Below are 13,587 nucleotides of genomic sequence, written 5' to 3'. Positions count from 1 at the left end.
GGGAACGTGAACATTTTTTTGTTTTGTTTTTTTACATTTTAAACTTTTATAGTTCATAATCTTTTTGGTGCAAAAATAGGCTACCTGAAATAAATAGGCTATTTTCATTTTTCATTTCTAACCCCTCTACTGCCTCAGCTCCATGTTCCTGTCTATCTCTGCTCAGTGTAACAGAGGTCATACAGCGTAGTACGAACAAAAGCTTTTAACTGCCAAACAGGAGCTGACTTGAAGCAGACCTGCCGCGTCAGTCCAGGTCTTTCCAGCGGTAGCGGGAAGCTTGAGCATAGCGTTAGCTGACCATTAGCTTGAAGCGTGGATGAAGGTCAGATCAGGGGGTGTTAGGGGGGTGAACTAATCTAATCCAACCAACACCACATTCACGCAATTCAGTGTCTTTCACAAGGGTACATACTGCAGGAGCCAGGGATCAAACCGTCAATCTCTCAAATGGAATTTTAGGAAAAAGTCGTGGCCAAACAGCTCACTGCTGTCTTGACTGCACACAACATTTTAGACAAATTTCAATCTGGAAACACTCAACTGAAACAGCTCTTCTCAGAGGGTCCAAAGATTAAACAATGTCTTGTGATGTGGGGGAAAGTTCTGTTTTAGAAGATCATGTGACGCAGACTTTGTCTGTAAAAGGTGCTATATCAAATAAACTTATTATTATAGGCTGCTACAAAATTGATATGAATTTGTTTTCAGAACAAATATTGAAACATCACTTTTAGCCAATTTGACAACCCAGGTTTTCTTTGTTCACTGAGTTTGTGTGTATAAGCACTGTGTGCAGGTTAATAATAGGTTGTTAATAAAAAAAGGAAAGTGGGCCAACTGTGTGCCAAGAACTTTTTGCCATGGTATTGAAAGAGGTATGGATTTTATTTTTAGTATTGTATAGCCACGACACTGACTATTACTGAACATAGGGTATGCTAATATGTTAGCACACAGTGCTACGCTTTACGCTTCCACAACCTGTGAGTGTGTATCTGTCTGTCAATATGTGCACTTCTTTATTTGTGCAATCACTTCATGTTAAGTGGATTCTTTCTGTATTTACACTTTCCAATATGTAAACATCCTTCACAGTGCTGCTGTTTATTTGAGCGGTAATTCAGGTGCTGCACGCACGCACGCAAGCAAGCACAGACACACAGACAGACAGAAAGACAGACAGACAGACAGACAGACAGACACACACACACACACACACACACACACACACACACACACACCTCGCTCAGTAGAGCCCAGACGTCGGCGTCAGCGTGAACCACCAGGCGTAGCGCTGAGATCGGTTGAATTGCTTCTTTAATCTTTCCCTCAGCTACCCCGTTCTCAAAAGCACCTGAAACACAAACATGCACAGTTGTGGTTTTGTAAAGTGTAATAAGCCATGGAGACAGTTTTTTTCATGTAACAACTATTAACGGAGAAATCCGTGAGAGTCGCTAACAGTCCGACTTGGCTAATAGTGATTAGCTCAGGGCAGTACGGTGAAGGCATTCAAACGTCTTTTTTAACCACTAATACTGCTGAAAATAAGAGCAAACCTCTGCAGTAGCATGAGAAGAGTCCTTACACAGAAAACAAAGCACCAACAACGTAGTTAGTGAACACAGAGTTTATTTAAAAAGTGTTTTAAAGACTTACCTACTGGCCCCTGTACCAGCTCCTCTCACAGTAAAGTCCATTCAAGTGGATTACCAAAGTCAATCCAAAAGAAAGGAGCCCATTGGTGCTTTGTTTTCTGTGGACACTTATACTGCTACCAGGAGTTACATTGTAAGGATAAATCACTAAACCTCTATGAGGTTCTTTCTATGATATTTCTAATTCTTTTCTTTAAATGCTGACATTAGTTAAATGGGCTGATCCCCTATTTAGGAAGCAAATCAACCAAACACAGAAACACTAGGATTGCATCCCTGAGGTGTAAGACAACCTTCGCCAAGTATAAAAAAAATCTCCTAATAAAGGACAGGCAAAGTAGCACATAACTGCATAGGAGGTACTTTCTAAGACACAGCCTAGTTACTGTATACTGATACTGTAAAACGCAAGGAAATTATTGGGGGAAGAGAGCGAGAGGTACTCCGGACTTCTGTGGAAGTTGGTGTAAAGCAGATGTAGGTTAACTAGAGTTACGTGCTAAGACACAGCCTAGTTCCACTGTAAATCCACGGGGGAAACGGGGGGGGGGGGAGGAACTCAGTACTTGTTTGAAATAAGGGGCAACCTACGCGGAAAGAGAGCCGTATTATGTAGTGCTACCTATATTTTCAATCATTGTCATCAAAGCCTTAGCTGTATTTTCCATCAGAAAAGACTAACTGTTATATTGACAACATGACTGTACAACAGATGAATTATATTAAAGATGTAATTCTGACTGCAATGAAAAATGATACAAGGACTGGTCATTCTGACAGCACTGAAATGTCCATTGACATAAATATTTACTTTGAGAGATGAACTAAGGATTCTGACAGGCTTTTGTGGGTAATGCTTAGTGTGCTGTTAGTAGGAATTGTTTAAAGAAATGCACATACTGTGGAGATGTACCAAAGTGGATAAGAAAAGCTGTGTTGGCCAAGTATGCGGACACCACAAACACAAGCAGTTTGACTCTGGTTTGTTGTTTCTTTAGATGCTCGTACACAGAATAGACATACAGCTAAAACACGACTGCAAGCTCAACAAGGTAAACACTGACTAAGATGTACAGATAGAAGTATGTCAATAAATGAATGTGTATACAAATATGCAGAGACACACATATATGCACACACGTAAACAACAGCCCTGTGAAGATGGTAAACAGTAAGAAAATGGGGCGATGCTCAAGTGCAAATGGTGCTGCAATAAAAACAGAATTATGTAAGTGTAAGTTTGACATAGGGGAGAGCCGGTACGATTGAAACACGGGACGAATGAAAGACAGCACGCAGACTGACCAAACCTGTGAATTATCATGTATAGCTTCATACCGTTTAAAAGTTCTCCCCGCAAACCTGTTTTTGAATGAGGAGGAGGTATTTTTTTGTAATAAACAGTTGGGTTTTTCGTTTCATACTTTAATAATATGACTATGCGACAGGTAAATTATATTTAACATGTCATAATAATATGACTATACAACAGATGAATAATATGAAACATGTCATAATTGATAACTATACTATACACGACCTGGCTCTCCCCTATTTCTATTTCTACACTAGCCTATGTATTTAACACTATGAAACATATAATTTACTTGGTTTTACTTGGTGTTAAAGGGATTTGGATCATGATCGTAATAACGTTCCACAAGAGCCACATACAGCTATTCAATGGTCTGTGTGTTTAACCAGTCCAGTGAGCTCCTCCAGAGCGAAAGTACAGGCAGGCTTCACCTCTACAGCACTGATGATCAAATGATGATTTTTTTCTTTTTTTATCAGTAAACGTCTTATCACATCATCATACATTTTATGTTTTATGTGATGTTTTCTTTTAAAGTTATTCTCTGTTAGATTTGAGATCCCTTGTTTCCAGTGGCCTCTGTTGCAGTAAGAAGTAACTCCAGGTGAGTCTGGTCAGGTCACTATGTGTGTTGACTTTAATATTTTTGTCTTTTTTTAACTTTATTGAAACACATTTACCTCTCTACTTCCAGTCTGACCCTTATATGTTCCCCTCTTAAACACACACACACACACACACACACACACACACAGACACACACACACACACACACACACACACACACACACACACACACACACACACACACACACACACACACACACACACACACACACACACACACACACACACACACACACACACACACACACACACACACACACACACACACACACCAAAATAGCCACCTCTAACAAGCTTTGGGGGACTGATAATAACCTAGACACACTGCCATTGCTGCTGACGTCTTAATTTCTGTTGAGATTAGCAGAACACAATGTGAGTTCCTCACTTTACTTTTTTCACGTGAACGCAGCATAACTGTTGGTGACGATCTGGGCCGACAGACCAACCGCTGTCAGCAGAGTCACTAACATGGAGACATATTTCCATCTAGAGAGTGAATGTCTCCACAGACACACAGATGTGAATACTCAGCAAAAAGACAACAAGTGTTTTCATTAGTGGGTCACATGATCAATCACCATTGTTTGAACTCATTCTGGGATAGATTTTAACCTAAAAGGCAATTAACTAGATGAAAATCTTACCAAGTACAACTTTAATACCAGGGCCCCCTCCACCTAGTCCAAAACCCCAAATCTCACCACACTATTTTGCAAAGGGAGCCGTCGCTGCACCCAGGGCATAGCCAAGGTGACTGGTTCGAAGAGATACAAACAACCCAGAGTGTTTTTTTCCCCTTAGTGCTGAATTATAATGGGTTCACTCAGACCTTTCTCCAGCACTAACGCAAAGTGTGGAGGAACTCAGGCTATGTTAGTGTAAGTGTGTGAAAGCAGTTGGAGGCAGTGTGTGTGTGATGCTGAGGCAGTACAGCAGGTCCAACAAGATTATTTTGAGTCATGTATGAAGTGTTTTGGTGGTTGTAGTGAGTTTTGGAGGCAAGTGGGTAATGCAGACTGTATGAATGAGTTCGCTTTACTATTGACTGATGGTTGCTAGCAATTGAAAAAAAACTGTAATAGATAAATCCCATATATAAACATGATAGGAATTAGTGGGTCACTGTCCTTTTGAATTATGAAATAAACTTCACAGTTTGTATTAGCAGCTTGAGTTTGACATCATGGAAGTGTCTAGGAACTCTGGTGACATATTAGTTTCCTTTCACCGCTCAGCTAGGTTGTGTAACAATGAACACTCGTCTTAGTTCCTGTGTGGAATGTGACCAAACAAGCTTCACTCAAACCTCACACACACCTCATTCATCATTAAATACTTTAAAGCTTTCAAATAGTAGCTTCAGGTGCTTCACTGTGTGTCTGTGTCCTGCTGAGTGTGTGTTGGTGACAAAGTTGCATGTGTGAAAAACAGGGACGAGTTATTCTTTTTTTAATATGAATTGGATTATGAATGTAGTTGATGTATTTACCGATAACGATGAAACGATCATCGGATTTGTAGGAAAACATCAAAGCAGTCACTGGTCTGTCTTGTGTTGACACCTGAAGGAAGACAACACAACAAATATCAGGCTGGTTTAAGACACAAACATATCAGAGTAAGGAAGGAGCCTCTGACCTGTATCACATCCAAACACTGACTTTACACCTCTGTCAGTTTACTGAGTTAACTGAGGGTTTATCTGCAGGGAACAACCAGTAATGTGTCCCCAGCATCAATCAGTGTGAGGGTAACCACATACAGAAACATGAGCCCAGCTATCTACAGGAGCTTTCCTGTTAAGCAGGTTTGTAACGTACTTATTACCGAAGCAAAAATGCGGTCTGACGACTGTTGTGTTAATGACACAAGTGATAAGTAGCCGGAGGACATTGGCCATTCTCTCTCATTTGTCAGGTAATGCGAGTATGGGAATATTAAAATTACTGAAAATGCCCATCTCTTCTATATACAGACAGGTGTAGACTGGAGGATGTACAGTGCATATACAAAGTTCTGATACCCTTTTGAAATAGTCACTTTTTTTGTTTTACAACCTGAAATGATAATACATAAAAATATTTTTCCCAGTGTGATTTATACATTTTGACTTACAACATTCAAGTGATTTTTTTATTCTAAATTTCTGAAATTTAATAAAAAATGAAAACTAGAATAGCAGTCCCCAGATTTAATCCTTTGTGGAGGCACCTTTTGCTTTAATCACAGCCATCAGTCTGTTTGGATCTGTCTCTACCAGCTTTATGCACCTAGATTGGAAATATTTCCCCATTCTTCCTGCAGAACTGTTGGAGTTCAGTCAGATTCTGCGGTGAGCGGTGATGGACTGCACTCTTCGAGTCCATCCACAGATGTTCTGTAGGACTCAGGTCAGGGCTCTGACAAGGCCACTCTAGGACATTCACCTTCCTGTCCTTTATCCACTGTGTTGGTTTTATGGAGGTGTGTTTTGGGTCGTTGTCATGCTGGAAGGTGAACCACCTGCCCATTTTCAAGTGTCTAACAGAGGGACAAGGGTTTTCCTGAAGAATTTGGGGGGACTTGGCAGCATCCATTTTCCCTTCAATCCTGACCAACTGCCCAGAAACAAGCCCCCAACATAATGCTGCCACCACGATGCTTGACTGTAGGGATGGGGTGTTTTGGGTGGTGTGCTGTGTTTGGTTTCCACCAAACATAGAGCTTGGAGTTAAGCCCAAAAAGTTAAGTTTGGGTCTCATCCGACCATATAACCTTTTACCACATGGGACCAGAATCTTTAATGTTTTTTTACGAGACTCTGTGTGACATTTTTTTCGGAAGAGGCTTCTTTCTTCGCCACCCTGCCACATGTAGAACTTGTGAAATTTTTGTCACATGCACAGATCGACCAACCTCTGCCATTAAGACTTGGAACTCCTTCAAGGTCACCATGGGCTTCTTGGTAGCTTCCCTGATCAATCTTCATTCAATCAAAATTCTGGACAATACTCTGAACGGTCCTCAGAGGGAGAGTTAAAGCCTTTGAAATCCTTTTAGATCCTTCTCCTAACTTGTGCCTATCCACAACTTTATCCTGGAGCTCTTTTGAAAGCATCTTTCCAACCATGGGGAATTCTTTGTGTTACCATGCAGCACTAGGAGTGGAATAAGGAACAACTGATTTTATTCTGAAGTAAAATCAAAAACACCACAGCTGATGTCAGGTGGAGGCCAATTAACTTGGTGTGTAATCTGGAAGGTGATTGGTTATACCTGAGAATGTTTATAATCACTCATCACTTTTACTCACTCACTCAACACTGGTATTCTAGTTTTTAATTTTTTAGTAATTTTCAGAATTAAAAAAAAAAAGATTTCCCTCGAATGTTGTAAGGCAAAATGTGTAAATCATGCTGGAAAAACATAGGTTTTTATTTATTATCATTTTAGGCTGTAAAACAAAAAAAGTGACTATTTCAAAAGGGTATCAGAACTTTCTACAGGCACTATACGTCCTCTAGTCTACACCACTGCAAACCTGTTCATCACTAACAACAGGCTTCCTTAAATCAAACTGCAACTATTCTATACAGTATTTCTCACTTGGAAAAAGAGGTGCTGCAGCGCTGCTCTATTGTATCACTGATCAACTGATCACAAGACGATCCATACCCATTAAGAGCGATACACCACCTCTGGAGTCTCATAAATCCCTCTGGAGCCTTTTTTTGTAATGGAGAATCCCTGAGTGAGAGTTTTTGAGAGGGGTGCCCTGCAACTTTCCTAGTGGCCACATTTTACCCAGATGGAAACGCGCCTAGAGAGTATGAAATGACTTAGTTAGCAGTACAGTTGTGAATGTAGCAGCACAGTATGTGTACAGTTTATTTTTGGTGAGTAAATGCTTCATCACCTAAAGTGAAAGGAGTTAGCTCTGAAATTTAGTGACAAGCTGCTCCTCTAAATGTTCAGCACCAGCTCAGCCCCCCAGCCAAATCCCACTATTTGCTAGTCCATCTCATGCACCGCCCTAAAGACACACCGATCAACCTATCATAGAGAACTACAGGCAGTGACGTGGCTTCCATCATGTTTGATTCAGAGAGTAGCAGGAAGTTCTGGCTGAAAATGTAAACAGAACGGAGGAGTGACATCTTGTCCTAACAGCACACCAGCGTCAGACTATCATGTCACATCAACGCTTTCTGTCCACACTTATTCACAGAATGTAAAATCTGCCCCTGAAAAACTGTTAAATGTCCTGTGCATCAGCACACTATTAATGTGTTTAACAAACAGCCAGTGCTGTAGGAGACGGCTGCCTCTCGAGTAGCTCTCCTGTTTTTAGCTCTTTTTAACCTCTTTCTTTCTACTTTTTTACTCTTCTTGTGAAGAGAGTGTGTGTTTTATTAATATACTGTATATCCTATGGATATTTCTAACTTTAAAATGCAACCTGCTCTTCTGTAATTGTTATGCTGCGTCCCAGGAAACGTTATGCCCCTTACCATATACAGAAATGAATATTAAAGCTATGCTCTACGGTTTGGAATATTGGTATTTATTATTAATATTGTTTATACAGCGACTATGGTCCTGGAGTCCGATCTACACAATATGAATAGCTTTTTTTCCAAATCTGTATCAGAGGCTCAACTGATTTTCCGAATGTAGACCAGAGCTTTGACTGTATCTATCAGACTGGATCGACTCACACTGAATCGTACCATATTAAAATGAATTGTGTCATAGCCCATGTGTCTAGATGAGTATCAGATTGTCTCATAAGAGACAGATAAACCCCTAGTATTCTTGATGCCCTTCGTAGTTCCACTGAGTTAAGCAGGAATTACCTTTTTTTTTTTTTTTTTATTTGGCTTATTTGAATACTTTTGTAATGTCCTTGTCCCTTTTCATGTCAGAAGTGGTTCGGTCTTTGGTCTGTTGGTGTTTCACCTGTGATGTGACCTGGACTCATGCAATGGGGTTTCCCTCTCATCTTCCACACAGAGATTCCATGTCTGTGTAACTTTACTCAAAGGTCACCCACGGCATGACCACTTTTACTCACACACACACACACACGTGATAGCAGATAGCTTGTTGTGGTAGGTGTTTCTTGTTGCCTTGCCACTCTGTCCTTAACATCAACACCTGACATGAAAACCAAGACCTCCTTGATGACAGTGATGGAACCAAAGAACGAAAGCACACACACACACACACACACACACACACACACACACACACACACACACACACACACACACACACACACACACACACACACACACACACACACACACACACACACACACACACACACACACACACACACACACACACACACACACACACACACACACACAGGAAGCCTACTCACATTGCTGGGCAGTACTTCCACTGTTGTGTTGTGAAATTTATCTCCATTGGTCTCGAAATTTCCGCTGCGAAACAGGTACCTAGCAAAGAAGACAGCACAGGTGTAATAAGCAAGCGTACTGTTAGAATCAACATACAGTAAATGGGTGCACTGGAGATAACCCTGTATCAAATGTAGCATATCATTATCAGATGTGTCACATTGTCTCTCAATTTCAATCCTATGACTTTTTCCTTCAAAATATCCTTCATGTCATGAAGGAGGCTATAAACATGTGACTGGTATTAAAGGGAGAATATATGCATCACACGCAGACTTGAGACCAGCTATGGGTGATGTGATAAGGAGGAGATTAAATATCACTTGAGGGACAAGTAACATTGTTTTTAGGTTGTTACTATCACTGATTTTATTATTATTTTGCAGGTTACAGAAAATTCTGTAAAATGTCAATCATTTGATTGTACAAACTTAAAGCGATGACTTTACATTCAAGTGATGGTTTAATTTGATCCTGAAGCACTTTGTAAATTCAGTTTCAACATGAGAGCTATGAATGAATCATTGACCATTCTTCTGACTTTTCAAATGTCATCAGTCAAAAAAGCACAGAAACATTTGAACTCATCCTCTTATACAAGCGTTAGTTAGTGGTTAGTGTTAATGTTTTACATTGTGAAACTATGTGCACTGAATCACCAACGCCAAAGCCTACAAACATATAGACTGACATCATTTAGGTGTGTGTTGGTTGAAGGAGGTATTCTGAGTGAAAAGGACAATACTCCTAGAGACAGGGATGCACACAAAGCTGCCTCACACACTGACACTGCAGTAGATTCAAGATTCAATTCAAGATTCAAGAAGCTTTATTTATCCCGAGGGAAATTATTTTGCAACAGTTTCAATACAAAGGCGGAAAAGGATCAGAGTAACAATAAACATAAACATAAATCAAATCAAAATAAAGCTAACGTCAGATAAATCAAGCAATGAACCAAGTGTGACAGAGTGCAACAGACATCATGGTTAATCGTAGGTATATACAATATACAACAATACGCACTGTTCTGTTTAGCAGCAGATTGAAATTAAATAAGTACAAACTAGATAAGTGAGAAGGAGCGATAAGTTATAAGTGTTAAAAATGTAGCAGCATTTCCTACAGAACTAAGTGACAGTATGGAACAGTGGAGTGTAGCAGCATTTCGTACTTAAGTAAGTTACAGTAAACCACAGTGAAATGTAGCAGCATGTCCTAAAGCACAGTAAGTGTATCAGCAGATAGTTACAGTACCATTAATAAATAAATAAAGTGATGTAGTGGTGATATAAAGAGACAGTGTAAAGTGTAGCAGCAGTAAGTTACAGTACCACAAATAAGTGATGTAGTGGTGGTATAAAGTGACAGTGTAGTATAGCAGCAGTACAGGTACATACACATTCTTCATCCTATTTTCACTCAATTTCAAGTACTCAATCAGAAAAGGAGGAAGGAGCTTATAGAATATGTGTGTTCAGTGGGTGTGTGTAGGTGTGTTTTCAACAAGAAGCAACAACAGGTGCCTCGAATACAGAATGTGGCTCATATAAACCCATTTGAGGAAATGTTACTGTCCCGATATGCTAAACACACAGGTGGCCGTCAGTGGGCTGATGTTGAGCACCGTGCTAGCTGCAGTGTTGGGCAGTCAGTCCACAACTTTGGTCCAGACTGAAGTATACACTTTTCCTTTAGTACAGCCATTATTATTACATAATATCTCAACAGCTGAACCTGTCGGACACTGGCTTCCTGTCTGTCAATGAATTGATTTCAAAATCCTTCTGTTGGTTTACAAAGCATTGAATAGTATAGGACCAAAATACTCAGCTACGAACCATCCAGACCTCTCATATCCTCTGGGACCGGTAGATTGTTTTGTACGTTGTTAAGGCCAAGGATTGTTGGTTTGAGTCCCATAGATGTGATTTGAGTCCACTTTGCTTTCAAATTTGTAGGCTAGTTTGTTATATTTGAGACATTTTTAGGTTACAAATACAGACTTGTTAAAAGTTATTTCTGTCAGAACATGCATGCATGCAAGCGGTTACATCAGCTGTTGGCTTTGTGGTGCAACTTGAAGTAGAAGATGCAAAGATGTTCTATGGCTGGTATGTCTGAGGGTATTTGCATTGTGTACTGCTGCCCGTCTGTCACCTACATGTTGAAATTTTCTCACAGATGGTTTTCTGAATGAGGCGTTGGTCACAGCTCTTATAGCAAACAGTTCGGTCTGCATCACCACTCCTTTTCAATTAATATGTACTTAAGAAACTGAAACAACCCTTTTTCCGAGCCGTACCAGCCGGGGGTGGCCTGGGGTGGCCATGGTCCCCCCTGGAAGCACTTTGGCCGTAAGATCTGATCTCTAGTTATGGTCATTTATTGTTTAAGTTATTTCGACTTCTCTGCTGAGTGTGTGAAAACTTTTTTTAACACTTAGAAGCAGTTAAAAGCAAAACGAACTACACAAAATACTAACGTTAGCTTGTTAGCCAGACCAGAAACCAACCAGCAGGTAGCATTAGCTTAGCTTTATGCCAACTACAGTTATTCTCCCTCGGCTCACTCTCATAGGAAGTTGACATCAGGACAGGCTTCACAGCATCCCAAACCACAACATGTTTACTGCAGTGACCTGTAGTAAATCTCAATATTTCACGCTTAACAGTGACTCTCTAAACATTTAAACATTAACATTATCAGTTAGCACAGACCGACACAGTATTTTTAAGAGACACCTCTAACAACAAAGACACACTTTAGCTATTACAATGGCTATAAAGTAATCATTTGCATATTATGATTGTTTGATTCAGATAAAAGCAGCTGTAGACGTATATAAACGGAGTAATACAGCTTTAACAGGCTGCGAATGCTCCTGCTGACTTAGAGAGACTTAGACTTCTCTTTATTGATCCCTTTGAGATGACTCCCGCAAGGAAAATGAATTTCCAGCAGCTTACGAAACACTTGTGTGTCTTCAGATGATGTATCAAAGCTAAATGATAAGTGATCAGGGCTTTACTCAGCTGGAAACTAGTGGTGGGACACGATTAAAATATTCTAATTAATTAGAGGATTTGTAATTAATGAATCACGATTAATTGCATATCAATATTTGACACAAGTAGCAACATTTTCCAATTTAAATGGATTTTGATATATGACTTAATACATTATAAAAAATAAAACAGTGCTTAGTACAGTATATTCAAGAAAAGTGGAAACACTTTGCAAAAACATTGCAAAAATATAATTATTTAGAAAAATATCCTTGGCATAAAATAAACAGTTTAACACAGAGTGCTTTTTCTCCATGTTTTCAAAAACACAGAAACAAAGATGATCCATCAACTAATGACAGTCCCTCAGGAGCGTTGTCTGTGCTAACGTTAGGTGCAGCATGTTCAGCGTTGTCTGTACTAATGTTAGCTGCAGCATGTTCAGCGTTGTCTGTGCTAACGTTAGCTGCAGCATGTTCAGTGTTGTCTGTCCTAACGTTAGGTGCAGCATGTTCAGCGTTGTCTGTGCTAACGTTAGCTGCAGCATGTTCAGCGCTGTCTGTGCTAACGTTAGCTGCAGCATGTTCAGTGTTGTCTGTGCTAATGTTAGCTGCAGCATGTTCAGCGTTGTCTGTGATAATGTTAGCTGTAGCATGTTCAGTGTTGTCTGTGCTAACGTTAGCTGCAGCATGTTCAGCTGTGCTCTTGTCCATACTCCCACTTGGTCGTTTTTTAGAACTCAAATGTCGCCCACTGAACCCAGCATCAGCTCATCATCTGCTTCTCATCTGTTTCATTTCTCTCCTGTTGCGTCCTGTGTGTCAGTGTTACGGGTCGGGCTGGAACTCCAGCAATGAGCAACATATTTTTTCTGTAATTAATCAGAAAAATCGTAATTTTTTTATTTAATCGTAATTAACGCGTTAAAGTCCCAGCCCTACTGTAACATTTATATAGAAAAATGTATAACCTATCCTATACATATAAACTCAGTAGACAGAAACATCAAGTTCACCAGAGAAGAAGTCAAGGACAACAGTTTGCCTTTCTTAGACTGTGACGTCCATATGGAGAATGACAGGAGCCTCCACATTGGGGTATACAGAAAACCCACTCACATGTATCAATATCTACTGTTTGACTCTCACCACCCCCTGGAAAGCAAACTTGGAGTTATCAGAACCCTTAAACACAGAGCTGATAACTTTCCAATACTTGGAAGGAGACCCCCCCCCTTCTTTTTTTTCTCTTTTTCTTGAATTACTTGAATTATTTTTGCTATTAGTTTTATTTTTTTACTCTATTTGGTTTCCTTGTACCTTACTTATCTACTGTTATGTTATTTAATGACTTAGTTGTTTACTTTGACTACGTCTGAAACGGGTTGTTGGGAGGGATAGTGGGATTTATGTTGTTTTGTTTTTTTTCACTTTAAGGCAGATGTGCTGTTGCACTACACAACTGTTGTACTTTTTATTTTTTGCCTGTCTGCAAAATTCAATAAATAAAATGTGAAAAAACAAATACTAAAAAAATAATCAAGGCTTCTCGATGACTGTGTTAAAGTA

At 39.8% G+C, this 13,587-nt stretch overlaps 1 protein-coding gene across 1 annotated transcript in view; it reads right to left on the bottom strand.

Moving 5' to 3' along the window:
* Window positions 1-13,587, bottom strand: part of LOC310948422 (alpha-1,3-mannosyl-glycoprotein 4-beta-N-acetylglucosaminyltransferase B) — a 54,454-nt gene that overhangs the window by 4,634 nt on the left and 36,233 nt on the right. The window contains exons 12-14 of the mRNA XM_083915541.1: window positions 8,972-9,050; window positions 5,096-5,168; window positions 1,245-1,357 (exon numbers count right to left, since the gene is read on the bottom strand). Of these exons, the coding sequence (XP_083771667.1) occupies window positions 1,245-1,357; window positions 5,096-5,168; window positions 8,972-9,050 (265 nt within the window). The remainder of the gene's footprint in view (window positions 1-1,244; window positions 1,358-5,095; window positions 5,169-8,971; window positions 9,051-13,587) is intronic.

Source organism: Echiichthys vipera (assembly GCF_963691815.1).
Source record: "Echiichthys vipera genome assembly, chromosome: 6".
Taxonomy (NCBI): domain Eukaryota; kingdom Metazoa; phylum Chordata; class Actinopteri; order Perciformes; family Trachinidae; genus Echiichthys; species Echiichthys vipera.
The sequence above is the reverse complement of the archived record's forward strand: the minus strand, read 5'-3'. Positions and strand labels throughout refer to the sequence as shown.